This window comes from Saccostrea echinata, unplaced genomic scaffold (assembly GCF_033153115.1).
Source record: "Saccostrea echinata isolate AGI-Se365-2 ecotype Australia unplaced genomic scaffold, CSIRO_AGI_Sech_v1 ptg000013l, whole genome shotgun sequence".
NCBI lineage: Eukaryota > Metazoa > Mollusca > Bivalvia > Ostreida > Ostreidae > Saccostrea > Saccostrea echinata.
The window spans coordinates 2,632,730-2,649,111 of NW_026889762.1; the positions used below are offsets into that span (position 1 = coordinate 2,632,730).

The following is a 16,382-nucleotide window of genomic DNA, read 5'->3' on the forward strand; positions in this document are numbered from 1 at the left end:
ATGTCTATATTAAATACTGACAACTGCCTGATTTCTAAATGTACATCAATAATCAACACTTCTGCTGACCTTTCTGTGACCTTTGAGGTCTCTCCATTGTCTCCATGGCAACCAGCATCTGTGCATCCAGCTCTGTACAGAAGGACGACGAAAACGAGGCATCAATATCTGATCCTACATTCTAAAACCAAGACAATCACATGTTTATATAAAAAGAAGACATCAACATGTTCACACAGCACTATTAAAACTTGAAAAAAGAGGTGGAGCCTTATTTATTCAGGAAATATTTTCTGTGACATCAAGCAAAACAAGCAACGCTTCAAAATGCCACAAAATGGAATAATTTTCTATTTCAGCTGTATAAAAGTATAAGAATGCATTAAAACTGTTTATGCCACACAGTAAGATGTAAACAAGCAGCTGATCGCAATGCATTTGTCAACAATATGTTATCACAGTAATAAAATTTGATGCATTTTATAATTATGTGCATTGATGTGATTGATGTAAATTTAAGATATTACTTCATTTCCCTTAAGTTACAATATCTGTTGATGTCAAAGTTAAATAATTGATCCAGTATTAAGGTCTACCAGATGGTTTGGCTAATATCACATTGTTATTCATCCCATTGAAGTATAATTAGTTAATCTCTCAAGTCAATTAAGTTGCCTAATTATCTATTCTTAAAGCATGACAGGTGTGACAACAATTATCACTCTACCTGTCCATGTCACCTACTCATTCATTGAAAAGCCAAATTGAGTAAATCAAATAATTACTAGATTTACTTTAAAACAAAATATATATTGAGAAAAGAATAGTAGTTTAGAGAGTAGAAAGAGGACAGTTAGTCAGAGTGAGTGATAGAGAGAGTTACATGTAGCTTGAGTTAGGGCATGCAGCTAGCAGACCCAGTCTTAGATGTGTATATATAATGTACATATTCCTGTAATAAAGACTGGAAAAGACATTTCTACTTATGTCTTAATCCTTGAAGGTTTTATGTCAAGGACAGTAACCAAGTCTTATGGTTACTGCGTGACCAAGTGTTGTAGGGTGCACTACTTATTCCGGGTGGACCCCTACCCTCCCCGAGCGACGGTCACACATCAATTCTTATTTCAATAAAAATACAAAAAATAATAATACAATAAAAATTACCAACATCCCCAGGGCAGTGTTCGAAATTAGCGTCGGTCCGTCAGTTATGTGCCGATGTACAATCAGAAGGACTCATGTACAGTATGGCTAAATGGGTCCCTGAAATTATTTTGGGCCGACGATGATTTGCCGGGAAACAAGTTAATGTCAATCGCATCTTCTTGAACCTTACCAGCAAGCTTGGAAAAAAAACACGCTGTTTTTTTTTTTACACCGCTTGTCAGAACGTAAAGGCCTTAGAAGTTGCAATTCAGGTTAGCGTACATTAATTATATTTCCCGCATTTTGATTGGATATATTGAACAAATTGACCAATGAGTGTCTTTAAAAAAATTAGATTTGAGATGGGTAAAACTTGTTAATTTATCAAGATCTTTTCGTGATTTAATTTTTTCTGCATGGTATAAATTTACCCTATATGTATGCAATTACAAACTTTCCGTGGAAAGTCCCAGTGTACTTAAAGCACATTTTATTAACATTTTGTGGCAACCTAAGAAACCTGTGTAATTTTCTATCCACGGATTTTAATAACAGAAATTGTAATACCGCGGAATTTGAGCCTGTGGAAAAAAAGTATGCATACAGTAATATAAACACATTTTAACCTCTTTAGGTGTTTAAATATGACCAAGTAAGACTGTGTAACTTTTAATGTTTTATTGTTTTATATTGTTAATACTTTGGAGTTTAAGTGACATATACAAACCGATGAACTTACCCAGATCATCAATAACAGTTTATTTTTCCAAAATATTTGATGGTACGATGTATTATTTTGGGGCCTATGATGCCTTGGAAGGACTCATGTAGCCCCTTTGTCTTTTGGTCCTTTGGACCCATACAAAATAATTCTGAATTTCGAACACTGCCCCAGGGTATATTTTCTAGTATCTTTTGTATGTTGAACTTACTGTATTGATGTTGGTTGACATGACTATAGGTTAGAGTCTGTAATGATCCACGAGACTAGTGACCTGTACGACTCCAGCTGTAACCTTAAGGGTCATAACCTCTGACCTTTGGTTGCTGTAATCTTGTCATAACCTCTGACCTTTGGTTGCATCTCCAGAGGAATTCTTTCTAATAGTCGTTATGTTATACATCCTACCGAGAACCTCCTGTCAAAGACAATTAATTCACATAATTAAATAAATTAATTATAGCAACATTGTACTGCACACATTCCTTTGTCCAGTTCCGAATAATCATTTATTTAAGAGCTGGTAATTAATAAATTTAAAGTGCTAAAGTAAATTGATACCTATGGTATGGAGGCTTATTGATGTTTGTTTAAATTCTGTATTGTTCTTATTTTTTGCAGTCAATGAATCAGTATTTGATCAATACATGTATAATACTTGAATTGAAACAGTTAACCTACTTTACTATGTTTACAGAGCAATTAATCTGGATCACCATGCATTTGTCTGTAGAAAATAATCTATCAATAACCTATAATCAGTCAGAGGTGAGACTGAAATCCGTCATTTCTGAAAAATGATGGATAATCGTGATAGTTACTAACTACGTATTTTCATCATTTTTAGCCGGGCTTTGCTGAAAGCAAAGTCCTGGCTGTAGGCATCGTGATCGACTGCCTTACTATAAATAGCACATGTTCAGAAAAGTAAACAAAAAGCCTAACAGCGTCAAAGCAGACGCTTCCGATAAACAAAATAGTCACATTGAAAGACGATACTTAAACAAATATTTTTTACATCTCAATCTACGGAATTGTTAATTGATCAATATTTTTGTTTGAGAATTAAATTGAAAGAGGAATTAGATATTTACTTTATTAGGGTAATCGTGATATAACAATTTGTGCACATACGCTACTGAATGCATATTGTAAGCGAACTATTTTCAATAAGCGCGGGCTTTTCGACAGGTTGCCTATATTTCATATCGTTTTCGTCGATGTTATGTGAGTGGTTATATTCTCTGTTTTGTCTTTCAGCAAATAAATAGATAAGTAAATTGGAGTTTAAAGAATTAATAATGTGCGTTATGCCTGAATTAGGTCGCCTGACAATTGTACATGGTGTATCTGGTGTACCTAGTCGGCGATAAAAGTACTGTTTGTTTGAAACTTTAATAATATCTCTAAAAATATGTGCATTTCTTTAACTATGAATTACATAAATTATTAAACCAATATGAATATAATTTTTTTAAATAAATTTCTAATTCATATATATCTAAAGAAAAATCAGCAAACCATATGGTTCAACATTCTTTTAAAAAAAAGTTTGGCAATTGACAGACAAACATTTTTTGTAAAAAATTAATTGTTTTCTTAAAAGTTAAAATTAGTGACCTTAAATGTTTAAATTAGTGACATTAAATAAAACAAATGACTTATATATTCTCCTCACTAGCCATATGTTATTGGTAGAATTAAAAAAAATTGTATGACATTTTTTGTTCGTTTACTGATATTATAGTATAATTAGTCTGAATTTACGTCCGTGATGCATGTATAAACAGTAAGCTCACTGACAATGTCGTGATATCTGTAATTGTTTTTTTAAGATCAGTATAGCATTAAGGTGTCTTGAATGGCAAGAAAGTTAATGTAATAATGAATTTTAAAAACATCGGTGGTCATTTATCAGAATGATGTAATTTGGTACGATACCGTGTTAATTTCTGCTGATATTTTCAGGGTTGATCTTGTGAAAACGGCTTAACAGGAGACAAATTATTAAATTTTTCCTTTCAAAATAATTGCAAAAAGATGATGATTTTATGATTATATTAACGGCATAAAATAACAGCGAACACCGACTACTTGCAGCAAACAAGTGCGCCGCCATTACGAATTCGTAAAACAAAGAGACAGTTACGGATACTCGTAATTTTCTGAAAAAAAAAATGTGTAGGAGGTCAGTCGGGTATAACCGGAAACAAACAATTTTTTTTTAGCCTTATGATGTATGTATGTAAATATTCATGAAGATTAATCTTACAGTTGTAATACTGGTAATGCTGTAATGTTTTCAATATATTACTACTCAAATAAATAAGTTAAAATTTGAATGCGTTTAAAGAAAAGGGTTTGAAAATACGGTATTACTTCGATAACCCTGAATGCAATTAAAATAACTTTCTCCTTTCTAATAAATAATTTCGAAAAAAAATCCTTATGATGGTTAAGATCTTGTGTTTGTTTGTTTGTATTTTGTTTAACGTCCCTCTCGAGAATTTTTTCACTCATATGGAGACACTACCACTTGCCGGTGGAGAGCTCCAAATTTTGTCCTATACTCGGCACTTACGGCCATTGAGTAGTGAGGGATCTTTTTCGTGCAAGCACCTATTGCGACACGGGACCTCGGTTTATACGGTCTCAACGGAAGGACCGGTCTCCACGTCCCACAGTGGGATTCGAACCCGCGGCGTAAGGATTAACTCCTTACTTCGCGACTCTAGAGCAGACGCTCTTACCACTGCGCCACGCGAGCGGCTAAGATCTTGTGTAAAGGTGATGTAAATGAAGTTCAAAACTATTTGTTTTCTTTCATAATATGAAATAAACAATGCGATTCCATTTGGTTAATATTTTAATTTAATAGTATTAATTTAAATGACAGGGATAAAGATTTATATTCTGTGAAGCATGGAATATAAATAAATAAAAATGTAAACTTTAAGATAGAAATTTCATGTGAATATGTTTATGTATAATATATAAATTATTTATACCCATTTAACAATCAATTTAGCGTCGAAAATTTTTATGCTTATAAATTCAGATCAAATTTTTAGTGAAAAGTCAATGGTATGTTTTGAATGTGAAAATTTTGTTCGGGACTTCTCACCTTGGATTCATCTCGCATGTGCTCCCAAAGCGCTTTACAGTATATTGAGCGTGCGCGCGCATTCCAAAAAAAAAGGTCTTAAAACACATGCAAGCTCTCAAGGGTGCTCGGAAATAAAATACGTTTATGTTAATATATAATTAAAAGAAAACAACATATAAAAATGTTCATTAGTCTTTATCTAAGTACAACACATTATAATTTTTCAGAAAAAGTTGGTTAGTCTTTGCTTCAAAACTTCCTGTTCAGAATGAAGAGCCATCCATGTACGAGCCATAAAGACCTGAATACATCATGATTTTCTCAGGCAATGACCATTATGGCCGAACCTGGAACTAGAACTAGACTCATATTCATGTCATAAAGATTAGATAATTATAATTTTCGTGCAGCTGGTTTCCTAGAGGACCAAAAATAAAGAATATTTCTTTTCTGATTAATACAGGCGTGTAGTATCATTATCAGAAAAAAGGAGAATTGTCCAAACCCGAAAATCCTATTCCGTTGGAGAAGGAGTAGGGGTGGGCTACAACTTACTTTCACATTTCGAATTTCATTAATTCATTACCAAATTACCGTACTTTTAATATGCTACAATAAAATGATGGTACAATCTAATTAAAATTAGACTATATCCATTTTGCTTTTAGTAAATCTGTTCGTCGCTCGTGATAAATACCTGGTTTATATTACGAAGAGTGAGATGAAAGTTCCAATTTAAATTTGATTGCGAAGAGTCAATCAACCTTTCAATGTACATTGTCCATTGTAAAAGTTTATGTTTGAAAAATGGTGACACCCCTAGCTCCTCCGATACTATATATGTGCCTGTATGAATCAGCAAAACCACTCAAAGTGCACTGTTACCATGCATAACCATTGTGAGCTTAATGTTTATAAAGGTATAAATATATTTTCATGAAAAATATCACCAAGTCCTATCCTGGGGTCTTAACGTTGGGTTCTGGACCGTAAATTATTGGTAGATGGGTTATTGTTAATCATAATCATACAAACTCTACCTGTTAAATATCAATGGTCAGAAAGAAAGATTTTCAAATATGTACTAATTTAGGATTAGACAATACACTCGAACATATTAAAGCCCGGCTTTCAGTACTTTCAGTACTTTGATTGTCAATATGACTTACTATCGTCATATTTTCTTTTTCAACTTAATTCTTCTATCCTGGTTACATAAAAGCGAAATTTGAATTCACGCTAAAGAAGAGTGTTTACACAAGTTTCATTTCATCTGGGTCACTAATTACTGCCGACCACGTGCGTGAGAACATGAACATGGAAGGTGAAAGTTATTATTTAGCGGTAAAGTGTCGAATTTTGGTAGAACTAATTCGCCATTTTTACATGGCTTTTAGCCCTATAAAAACATACAGTACACCATCTGGAAGAATACGTACTTGTAGAGAAAAGTCTCGACAAAAAGTTAATGTCATAAAAAAGTAGTGCGCCCTGTAGAACAAGCGAAATATTTCAGTGCGCCCAGACCCTCCACTTTGAAAAAAGACGGAATATCATCATTTTCGTCTTCTTTCCTATTTAATGCAAATAAATTGACAAATAACTCTTCCACTCTTATTTTTGCTTGGGAAATTTCTACTGTCAACATAACCAGTATTGTAGTCAACTGTATTAGAGAAATGAAGTTTGTTTACGATGTTTTTTGTCCTTTTTTGGGTTGGTGGATCTAACATTTTTCTAGGAACTCTCTAAATTTTTAGGACTGTTTTTCGTCATTTTCTTAAAAATGACGAGTTTAAGTCATAATAAAAATTTTATTTTATGACTAAAAATCGTCATTTTAAAAATGACGGATTTCAGTCTCACCCCTGCCTGATAATAAACACGGTGATATATTTGTTTTCTGTTGATTTCCTCATTGTGGACTCCATACCATTATCTTACTGGGGGCATTTATTTGAACTTTTTCTATGCATCTCAATTAACTCTCTTAAGTACAGGTATTTTTCTAACCTAGGGTCAATTTACCTGGCAACAGCTTAAAGGACTTATCACATTATTTTTCAAAAATCTTAATTTTATGAAAAATATTATCTACAACCTTGTTTATTAAAATTCTGAATACAGTAAACGTTGTTGAAAGCGTATTTTAAGAGATATTGAGAGTTGAAATTCAAATATGGCAATATGCATATTTCAGTCGGATTTTGGTGAAATACTGCTCTGACTTCATAGGCGACAGTGATTGAGAGATGAGAAGTTGCACACTATTTATGGAATTATCAACGACAAATGCAGCTTAATTATGAAAAATGCTGAAAAAATTAATTCCTAATGTGATTTTCAATTACTATAGAAACATTAACTAGTTCTAACGTATAAGAATTTTGAGATATTTTCATTTTTTATTCCAAACATTTAGAATCTGTAGATCTGATTACGGCAATGTTTCGTGATCGGAAAATTATATTTTAGTTAGATTTACGTGAAGAGCTGATCAGCCATTGTCGCCTTTGATGTCACAGGGTCACGTGATCGCTATCTGATTAACTTCGATTTTTAATTCAGGGGTTTTCATTTGAGTCAATAATTGATTAATTGCCGCAGATTATCAGCAGTGAAAACACAAAATTTATAAACTGTGGTCATAAGGTATTTTTTACGCTTTTAATTTCAAATAATTTAGAAACATGCGATAAGTCCTTTAAGTATTTTGAATTCATTGGCTTATTCGCAACTGGTAAAATGACTTCCCACGTTAACATGCTAAAATAGAAGTTACTTTGGAGTTTGAAAGATTAAGTTTGCTTAATCTACATTTAAATCTACAGGTCATTGGACTACTTTGACAATCAATTTAGATTTTAAAAATATTACCACATCTCTTTATATCACCATTGAATCGGTACCCTATTTGGAACTGGCCAAATGACCACAGGAGTAGGCAGTTTTATCAAAACATAGCAATGTAAACAATACCTATTCAGCTTCACGAGGATAGCTACCCTATGTTCTTGTTTCTTGTTACAGATTCTCCATGCAATAGATATTTAAGGAGCCAGACATTTCTTCTAATTATTTACTTTCACTCGTAAAATGTCAGTCTCACACAACAGGTCCAGCACAATCTCTTGATTTAGCTATATAGCTTGAAAAAGCTATATAGCTTTATCAAGCTATTCAAAATAGCTTGATAAAGCTATTTATGTGCAGTTTTTCAGAAAAAAAAAATTTGTAAGAAAAAGACCAAAAGTCACACGTATTAGACTATTCATATATGATCCTAAATTCGCTGTCAAGGAATTTACGTTACGTCTATCTAAATTGCCATTTATTTCTTTTTGTTTCACAACTTTGATGAATAAACTTATTTACTAATTTTCTGATGATCATATTTAATAACTAATGATGTTTTAATGATTGTCAAGCGAATAATCAAACTTGTAATGATTGTTTTGATGCAATTCTGTGGACAATCTCTGTGACATTTTTTCATATGGTCCGAAGAAATGAAGGAATAGCAGCAGTAAATAAAATCATTCCACCTAATTTTCTTGATTCGTCTATTATACACAAATTTTTTATTAAATTTACTGGGTTTGTTAAAAAAAATACTGAATACTTTTAAAATTAAACAAAGGTTAAATTTTATGCTTGGGGATGTAACATTTCGTGTCAATTTTGTTACGTCTCGCGCACAGCCGCTTTCAGATACAACAGAAGGAAACTTCGATCGATATGTTCTATTTATAGCAATTACAGTGTCGTAAAAGATTTACGAACTATGGCTGTGTTCAAATTTTGAAAGTATTATTTCAAAAATAATCATCATAATTTTATATGTATTTTCGTGTCAAAATGTTACGTCTGTATACACGTGTCATACATCAAATAATCGGGTGACCAGAGGACGACATCCTGTTTGTATGACATTTTCTGGTCTCTACTTTCATTTTTTGGTGAGACCCGTGCACGTGTTGGATCAGTTCCAAGAAAACGATGACAGGAGACGCGAGTAGTAGGTAGGTCATTTACATGTTACGTCTCTCATTTTTTGGGACCTCATCTTTTTCAGCAATTTAAGGATGTATTTTGAAAAATATAAATGCCAGATTTGCGTGTTTGCAAAGAAATAAGAACTAATTTTGTAATAAACTGTAAATATTGAACTATGCTACACTAATCTAAGAATTATGCTTATTTATTTTCACACTATGGTTGGACTGATTGTGTCCACAGTTACATCACGCCCCCCAATCAAGTATGACCTAAATCTTTTAATTTAAAAATGTTCATTTACATGTGATTAAATTTCAACTGATTGAGCTTAATTTAATTGTATCAAGTTATAACCATTATAAACTCTATTTTAGAAAATTTTAGAAAATATCTGAAAATTTATAAAAGATGTAACTTTGACGAGATTATTAAGTTTCATCGTTACATCACTATTTATGAATGTGCAAATTCTTTTTGTTGATTTGCTTCTGACAAAAATACCTAATTGTTGTTTTAAGAAGTGCAAAACGCACAATAAACTTGAGTGAAATAGTGTGTTTTATACATTGTTCTGCCATGCTTAAACTTCATTACAAGATGTAACATAGGACACCAGTTTTTGTGTCCAAGTTAAATTTGTGAAAATATCATGAGATCAATGTTACATCACTATCAAAGTATGAGTATAGATCTTAATATCCTTGTCAAACTACCTTTTCACCATTTTTTCTTTTCTTTTCAGGTCATAGAATGGCCACGGATCTCTTCTGTGACTCTTTAACTCCGATAAAATCAAGATTGATCTCTTGACAGAAGATAAAATGACGTTTGTGTAGAAAGGGGCATATACAATACAATGTATATATTATTTAAATAGAACTGAAAATTTGTTCAATTGTTTACTTATTTATTAAGTTAAAATTTTCTTAAAGTTTCCTGTGATCTGATTCAAAGTAAAAACTTAACAGTGAAGTAAATTTTAAAAAAAAGTTTGCCAGAAGGCTTCAGTGTCCAGTGTTACATCTCTATATGTTGAAATGAGGCATATAATTTTCTTCCTTTGCCATATGATTATGCAAACTTGAGCAAAAAATGCCAGAATGTAAGTGCAAATCCTTTAATAAAAAATTTGTTCAATTAATTTTAATTCTGGAGAAAATTTTCATTTCTGTGTGCTGAAGTTTGTGTCCTGTTACGTCTGAAACAGAAGGTGAACTTTTTATGCATTAGTCTTTAGATTTGAGTGTAAATGAGAACAATGGACAGAAATTTTGTATACAAAGGAACAAAAATGAGTGTCACAAGTAAGATATAACGCAGTTGTAATAAATTAATTTGAATTAAATTTGAAGTGTCTCCGTTACATCACTCAATACTAATGAATTAAATTTTAATTGTATTTTAATTGTTTCAAGTGCAACTATCTCGGCCTTCCTAGGTGACTTGGTCCTGATACTAATCTTCAATTTGCAACAATTTTTAGAGTGATATCTTTAGTCTGAAATATTGGACACAAAGCTTTGTGTGATGTAACAAAAATTCCTTGACAGTGAATTTAAGATCATATGTACTTTGGGCTATCAAAACAACAACTGAAATCAAAGATAGTTCTAACATTGCAGCATTTGAATTCTTTTAAGCAAAAGATGAATTTCCATTGTTTGAGTAACTGTACACCACCTTGTGTGCGTTGAGGCATGGATAAGTACGATTGCTTCTCATTGTACTGAATTATTACCAATCCATTATCTTGTTGACCATAATTGGCCTCTTTTATAATTTCAATGAAGAAGTAACTGTATCAATTGCTTTATATAGCCCCAAAACTTTTAGAACTTTGAGTACAAAGTCTATTAAGGAGACGCAATTTGATGAGTGATTTTTACATGCATTGTTTCCAGAAGAGTTCAAGGTTGAATATTATCACTGCACCAAGGTGCGACTTTTTGTGCATGCTGAGAAAATAATACATTTAAGAAAAAAGTGTGATAAAATAGCTAAATTAAGCTATTCTGAATAGCTTAATAAAGCTATATAGCAAAATCAAGCTATATAGCTAAATCAAGAGATTGTGCCGGACCTGCACAAGTTTCGAGTCATGGTTAGTACACAGAGTGAGACAATGGTCACATATCGTTATCAAACCTGAGACTTTGGATAAAATGATACCTTGATTATTTCTTCAGAGATCTTAGAATCACAACAGATAGAAACTACGGGGTTTTTTATGCTTTTCCTGTTCACAACATTTTGAGAATACCGCTCCCTCTCACGAATCAACGTCGATTTGGCGCTTGCAGGTTCCGGAATCGTTTCGCCGCTGTATTTATTCACACCTAGTCGTTTCTGCTTTACTTCAAGAAATTTAATTTCGGACAAATAATTTGTTTGTATTTGAAAGTGTAATATAACGGTAGATAAACGTAAATAATTTTCATCTTGTCCGATACATTTAACGGGGGTGGGGGGGGGGGGGGGTTAAAGCTAAATATGGCGTGTCTGAGTTAAAGGTGCTTAGAACACAGATTTGAACTTAATATTTTCTCAAATTTTCCGTATAATATAACGACTTATATATTGCAATAGCATTTCACACGAAAATATAATTAAAAACTTATTTTATCTAGAAATTATTGGAACAACGAATTCCGGGGCGCGGCAAGTTTGATTAATACATCTTTGCATTTACACAAATTTTAACTTTATCCCTAATATTTAAGAAAAGAAGCGATTTTGTTATGTATTAATGAAAAATATTTCATCTATAATCCAGAAAATTCAGAGTAGAAATGTTCGTAAGCAAAACCAATTCACCAGTATTGTCAGTCCGTGCTCTGTGATGTGTACAGCGTTTAACAAATTGAACACACCCGTGAAACGTAAACTGTTTTTGTAAACAGGGCACGAGCTATGTTATTGTTAATGTTTACGATTCGCCGGGTATGTTCAATTGTTAAAACTTTGCACACACCACTGAGCACGGACTTACAATACTGTGAGTGGGTTTTGCTTTCGAACATTTCTACTCTGAATTTTCTGGGTTATAGTTTTAATATTTTTCATTAATACACAACAAAATTGCCACTTTTCTTAAGTATTAAGAATAAAATTAAAGTATGTGAAAGCGCAAGGATGTGTTAATCCAACACGTCCAGAAATTCGAAGTTTTAATAACTTCGAGATGAAATAAGATTTTTATTATATTTTAGAAGTATGAAATGCTATAGCAACATATAAGTCATGAAATTATACAGAAAATTTGAGAAAATATTAACTTCAAATCTGTGTCCAAGCACCTTTAATGCTCTGGTACAGTTTAAAATCACAGATCATTTCATTTTGTGGTATTTTAAAGAATCGGTAGTTTTGTGTGATGTCATAGTTAATATTTCCTGTACAAATTAGGTCCCGCCTCCTTTTTGTAGCCTTAAGGTAAGGTTTGCGACTCCCTCCAAATTTTATTTATTTTTAATTGTACATATGTCATACACCAATTTGTTTGGGAAGAATAGCTTCATCATTTAATATGATTTTAGAAGATATTGCCCGTCCCGTTTTTTGAGTAAAAGACGTCAAATTTGAGGTATTTGGCGTTTTACATGTTTAATTATATTCATTGAAAAAATTGATTTATTTTATATATTATCATATTAAAATAACTAATATGACATGAGTTACAATATTTTATGCTTAATTAATCTTAATTTTTTTATTTCTGTTATTTAAAATGTAAAAATTTGGGTAAAAATGAGGTTTTTTTTCAATTTTCCATAATAAAGTGAAACCGTTGCCATGGCAATAAACAATTAAAAATCACCATTATTTATATCTACCGATTCCACGAAAATCCAAGAAAATGTTAACTGGATCATTTTCATTACAATGAACAAAAAAAATATGTATATCCCCAATACCGTTTCCATGGAAACAAAGGCTTTATAAGGGGTTTTGTGCATAAAAATCAGACTTTTTCTGCAAACATTGATACAATTTTGAGAAAGTGTACTCCTCATACTAACTTTTATATGAAATTGTTTTTTGGTAAAAAAAATTGACCATAATAACACTCCCTCTATGTTACTAAATAATCAGTTCATGGAAAGACTCTTGGTATACATTTCCTTCTTAAAGCACCTTAAAAGTTTACAATATTATTGATGAAATAGTCAATGGAGTTACGTTTCAACACCTTTTAGAAATACATGTATTTTTAACGTGCTTGAGGTGTGTATACATGTACATGTACATGTATTTGTTCATCATGGTTTCTTAATATGCTGCAGTTGGAAAACAAGTTTAAGTAAACCAATAAAAGCTTATTGACCTCATGTTGATTTAATCATTCCAAAAGATTTTAACTACATGTATTAATTTCTAGGCATCCTTAGCTAATCTCTTTACTCATCTGTAACTGGTGAGGCTTTACATGCTATCATTTGAGTGAAATGTTGCATCAAGGTAGCTGCTATCTTAACAGCAGTAACATATATCTACATATCAATCAGTTTATTAGTCTGTTTGTTTGTTTGTTTGTTTGTTTAACACTTTTTCACTCATATTGAGACGCCACCACTTGCTAGTGAAGGGCTGCAAATCTAGACTGTACTCGACACTTATGGCCTTTGATCAGTGAGGGATCTTTTCTGTGTCAGTAAATACTGCTATCGGGACTTCGGATTACATGTTCTCATCCGAAGGACCGGTCTCCACAGTGGGATTCCAACCCGCAATGCAAGGATCAACTCCTTCCTCCGTGATTCTAGAGCAAACGCTCTAACCACTGCACCATGAGGGCGACTTTGATCAGTCCCAGATTCTGGATAAATGCAGCTGTATGTAAGAAAACAATTATACTGGATTTCAAGTTACAAATTCATATTTTAATGAGTTTACAGTGCAAATACCTCCAATATCAGTCAAATTGTAAATTGCAAAGTTATTACACTGTCATAAATATTGGACAAGAACAGGAAACAAAATAACAATGCCATAATGACACAAATATATATTCTGTCCATTATCTATGGATATTTTGCTACAACAATTTACATGAAATTTTACAAACACTTTTTGAATGCTACATAGAAACTTGTTAAGCAGACATATGTCACGTTCAATTAATACATCTAATTCATACATTTATTTTAGTGAATACAAGTTCAAAGAGTGAGAAGCAATGTACTGTAATCATCTCAAGACTCTTTTTTTTTTCAATTATAAGGAAAACAACTTGTAATAGAATGTTGTTGTGGAATCGTTGTTTCCATGGATAACATTTATTGGGTAACCAGTCTCCTCCAAATTCTGGGCCACTGGTATTGGCATATCTGGTTCCACACCTTTGCTCGATCCAACCAACTTTCTTGAACATTCATGAGCTGGAATATAATGGTCTTTACTATAATAGATGGCACAGATCTTCTAAGCAAGAACTGAAGTACTTTTTCTAATTCTTTTCCAATTAATGATCCATAATCTAAAATTGTGTGTTCATTTTCAATTAATAAAGGAATGAAAAAAAGTTGAAATGAATGAATTTCCAACATACTCACTTTATAACTAATAATGGTATAACTATTATAAAAATAAATGTTTACATTTCTACAGATTGAATTATATGAATGCAATTATATAAGCTTGATGAGTGAATTTTCTAAAACACACCCTAAGATTATTCATAAATAGTCATGCATAATCTGGATCTCTTTTTATATAAAAAAATGAGATGCTAATAAAAATAGAACTTCAGTCAGGCCAAACAAAAAAATATGTGTGGTTCCGGTTACACTTCCAAAAAAATTAGGGTAGGTAGGTAGGGATTTTTTTTTTTTTTTTTTTTAACAAAATGATTTTCTTAATTTTTTTCTAAATAAGACCTATCACTGCTTTGCAAATGGCATTTAGATGTGGTGTGATAATATACTAGTCAATATTGGTAGGGGACACCTACATGCTAGCTTGCTTTGGATTTAACACTATTAAACACTTGCACTATGTTTTGCAAGGAGGCCGTCATTGCTGAAACTAAAACTTAAACTGGAGCCATTGATGGAAATCCGGGGAAATTCCGGAAAAAATATGAAAATTGCCAAAAAAAAAAAGTTTAGGGTCGGGGGTATAAAATAGGGAAGGTCGGGTAACCGGAACCACACATATTTTTTATTTGGCCTCAGAGAAAGTATTCCCAGGCCCTCATTAAAACCATTCAATCTAAATTAAAACAATCTTCATGGCCGTTAGGAACCGGTGGGGGGCTGGGGCGGGGGGTACCCCCAATAATTTTGCCGGTGGGGGATGGGGGTGTACCTCCGCCCCCAGTAATTTTGCCAATATATAGAAAACATAGCTACTATATGCTTGTGCCCTCTCAATAATAACGTCTTATGACCCTTTTTTTTTTTTTGGCCTGTCAAGGAATTTTAATATTATTGGTAGTGCCCCCCAGCTGAAAATGTTTGGGTTTTGTTAAGCCCCCCCCCCCCCAAGCTGAAATTGCTTCCTATGGGCCATCTTCACTAGCCAAGGGTTTCGGATCGGAAACCCTTGGCTAGCGAAGATGCCTATGGGCCTGATCCACATTATACTTAAGTATCACTTGGTGAGGAAAAAATAAATACAAGCTGTACTTTAGAAAAGTAAGTCGATAAGTCGATAAAAAAAAGATAGAAGCTGTTTTTTCGCAAAGCGCTCGGCACTTTGAAGTGAAAGTTTCGGGTCTTACAGGATGAAACCTTAAAAACCGAGGACCCGTGTCAAGGCAGGTGTTGGTACGATAAAGGTCCCTGACTGCTCATTAACCCTAAGTGCCAAGTAAAGGCCTAAATTTGAAGCCATTCATTGTTATAATTTTAATGACGTCTCTAGATGAGTGGAAAATTCTTGAATGCGACGTGAAACACATAATCAATTAATCAATTCTACGTTACACTTTAAAATCATATTTTTATCCACAGAGGATCCTACTACTTGTAGCATTTGAACAAACTTTAAAGTTTTCGTTATATGTACTAATTACAGAACAATCCTTTCTTCTTAGACATATCTGTAATATTGCAACCCTGATCTGTCCTATCACAATTTCCCTCATTTATGTTAACTCTTTCATAGTTCGTTTGAAGCCCATCCTCCAAATACTTCAGAAACAGGAAATATAAAGTTTTTCATCTATTGGTTTTATGTCGACCTCAGGTATATATTTTTAATTTTTTTTTTCAATTACCGCTCCTATATAAGAGAATTTGATTTGAATTAAAAAAAAATAACAAACTTGAATTCCCATAACGAAAGTTTGGTAAAAAGGTCAATTGGTTCCAAAAAGATGTATATATGAAAACTTTACAGACGACATTTGTCAAAAAGATGTACGTATAATCTATTATCATCATAAAAGTTCTTTCATCCACAAAG

The 16,382-nt window shown here is 32.6% G+C and overlaps 1 protein-coding gene across 1 annotated transcript in view; it reads right to left on the reverse strand.

The window, feature by feature from the left end:
• Positions 1-2,102, reverse strand: part of LOC133186241 (DNA polymerase theta-like) — a 33,986-nt gene extending 31,884 nt beyond the window's left edge. The window contains exons 1-2 of the mRNA XM_061321471.1: positions 2,082-2,102; positions 70-181 (exon numbers count right to left, since the gene is read on the reverse strand). Coding sequence (XP_061177455.1) covers positions 70-181; positions 2,082-2,102 — 133 coding nt within the window. The remainder of the gene's footprint in view (positions 1-69; positions 182-2,081) is intronic.
• Positions 2,103-16,382: the final 14,280 nt, after the last annotated feature.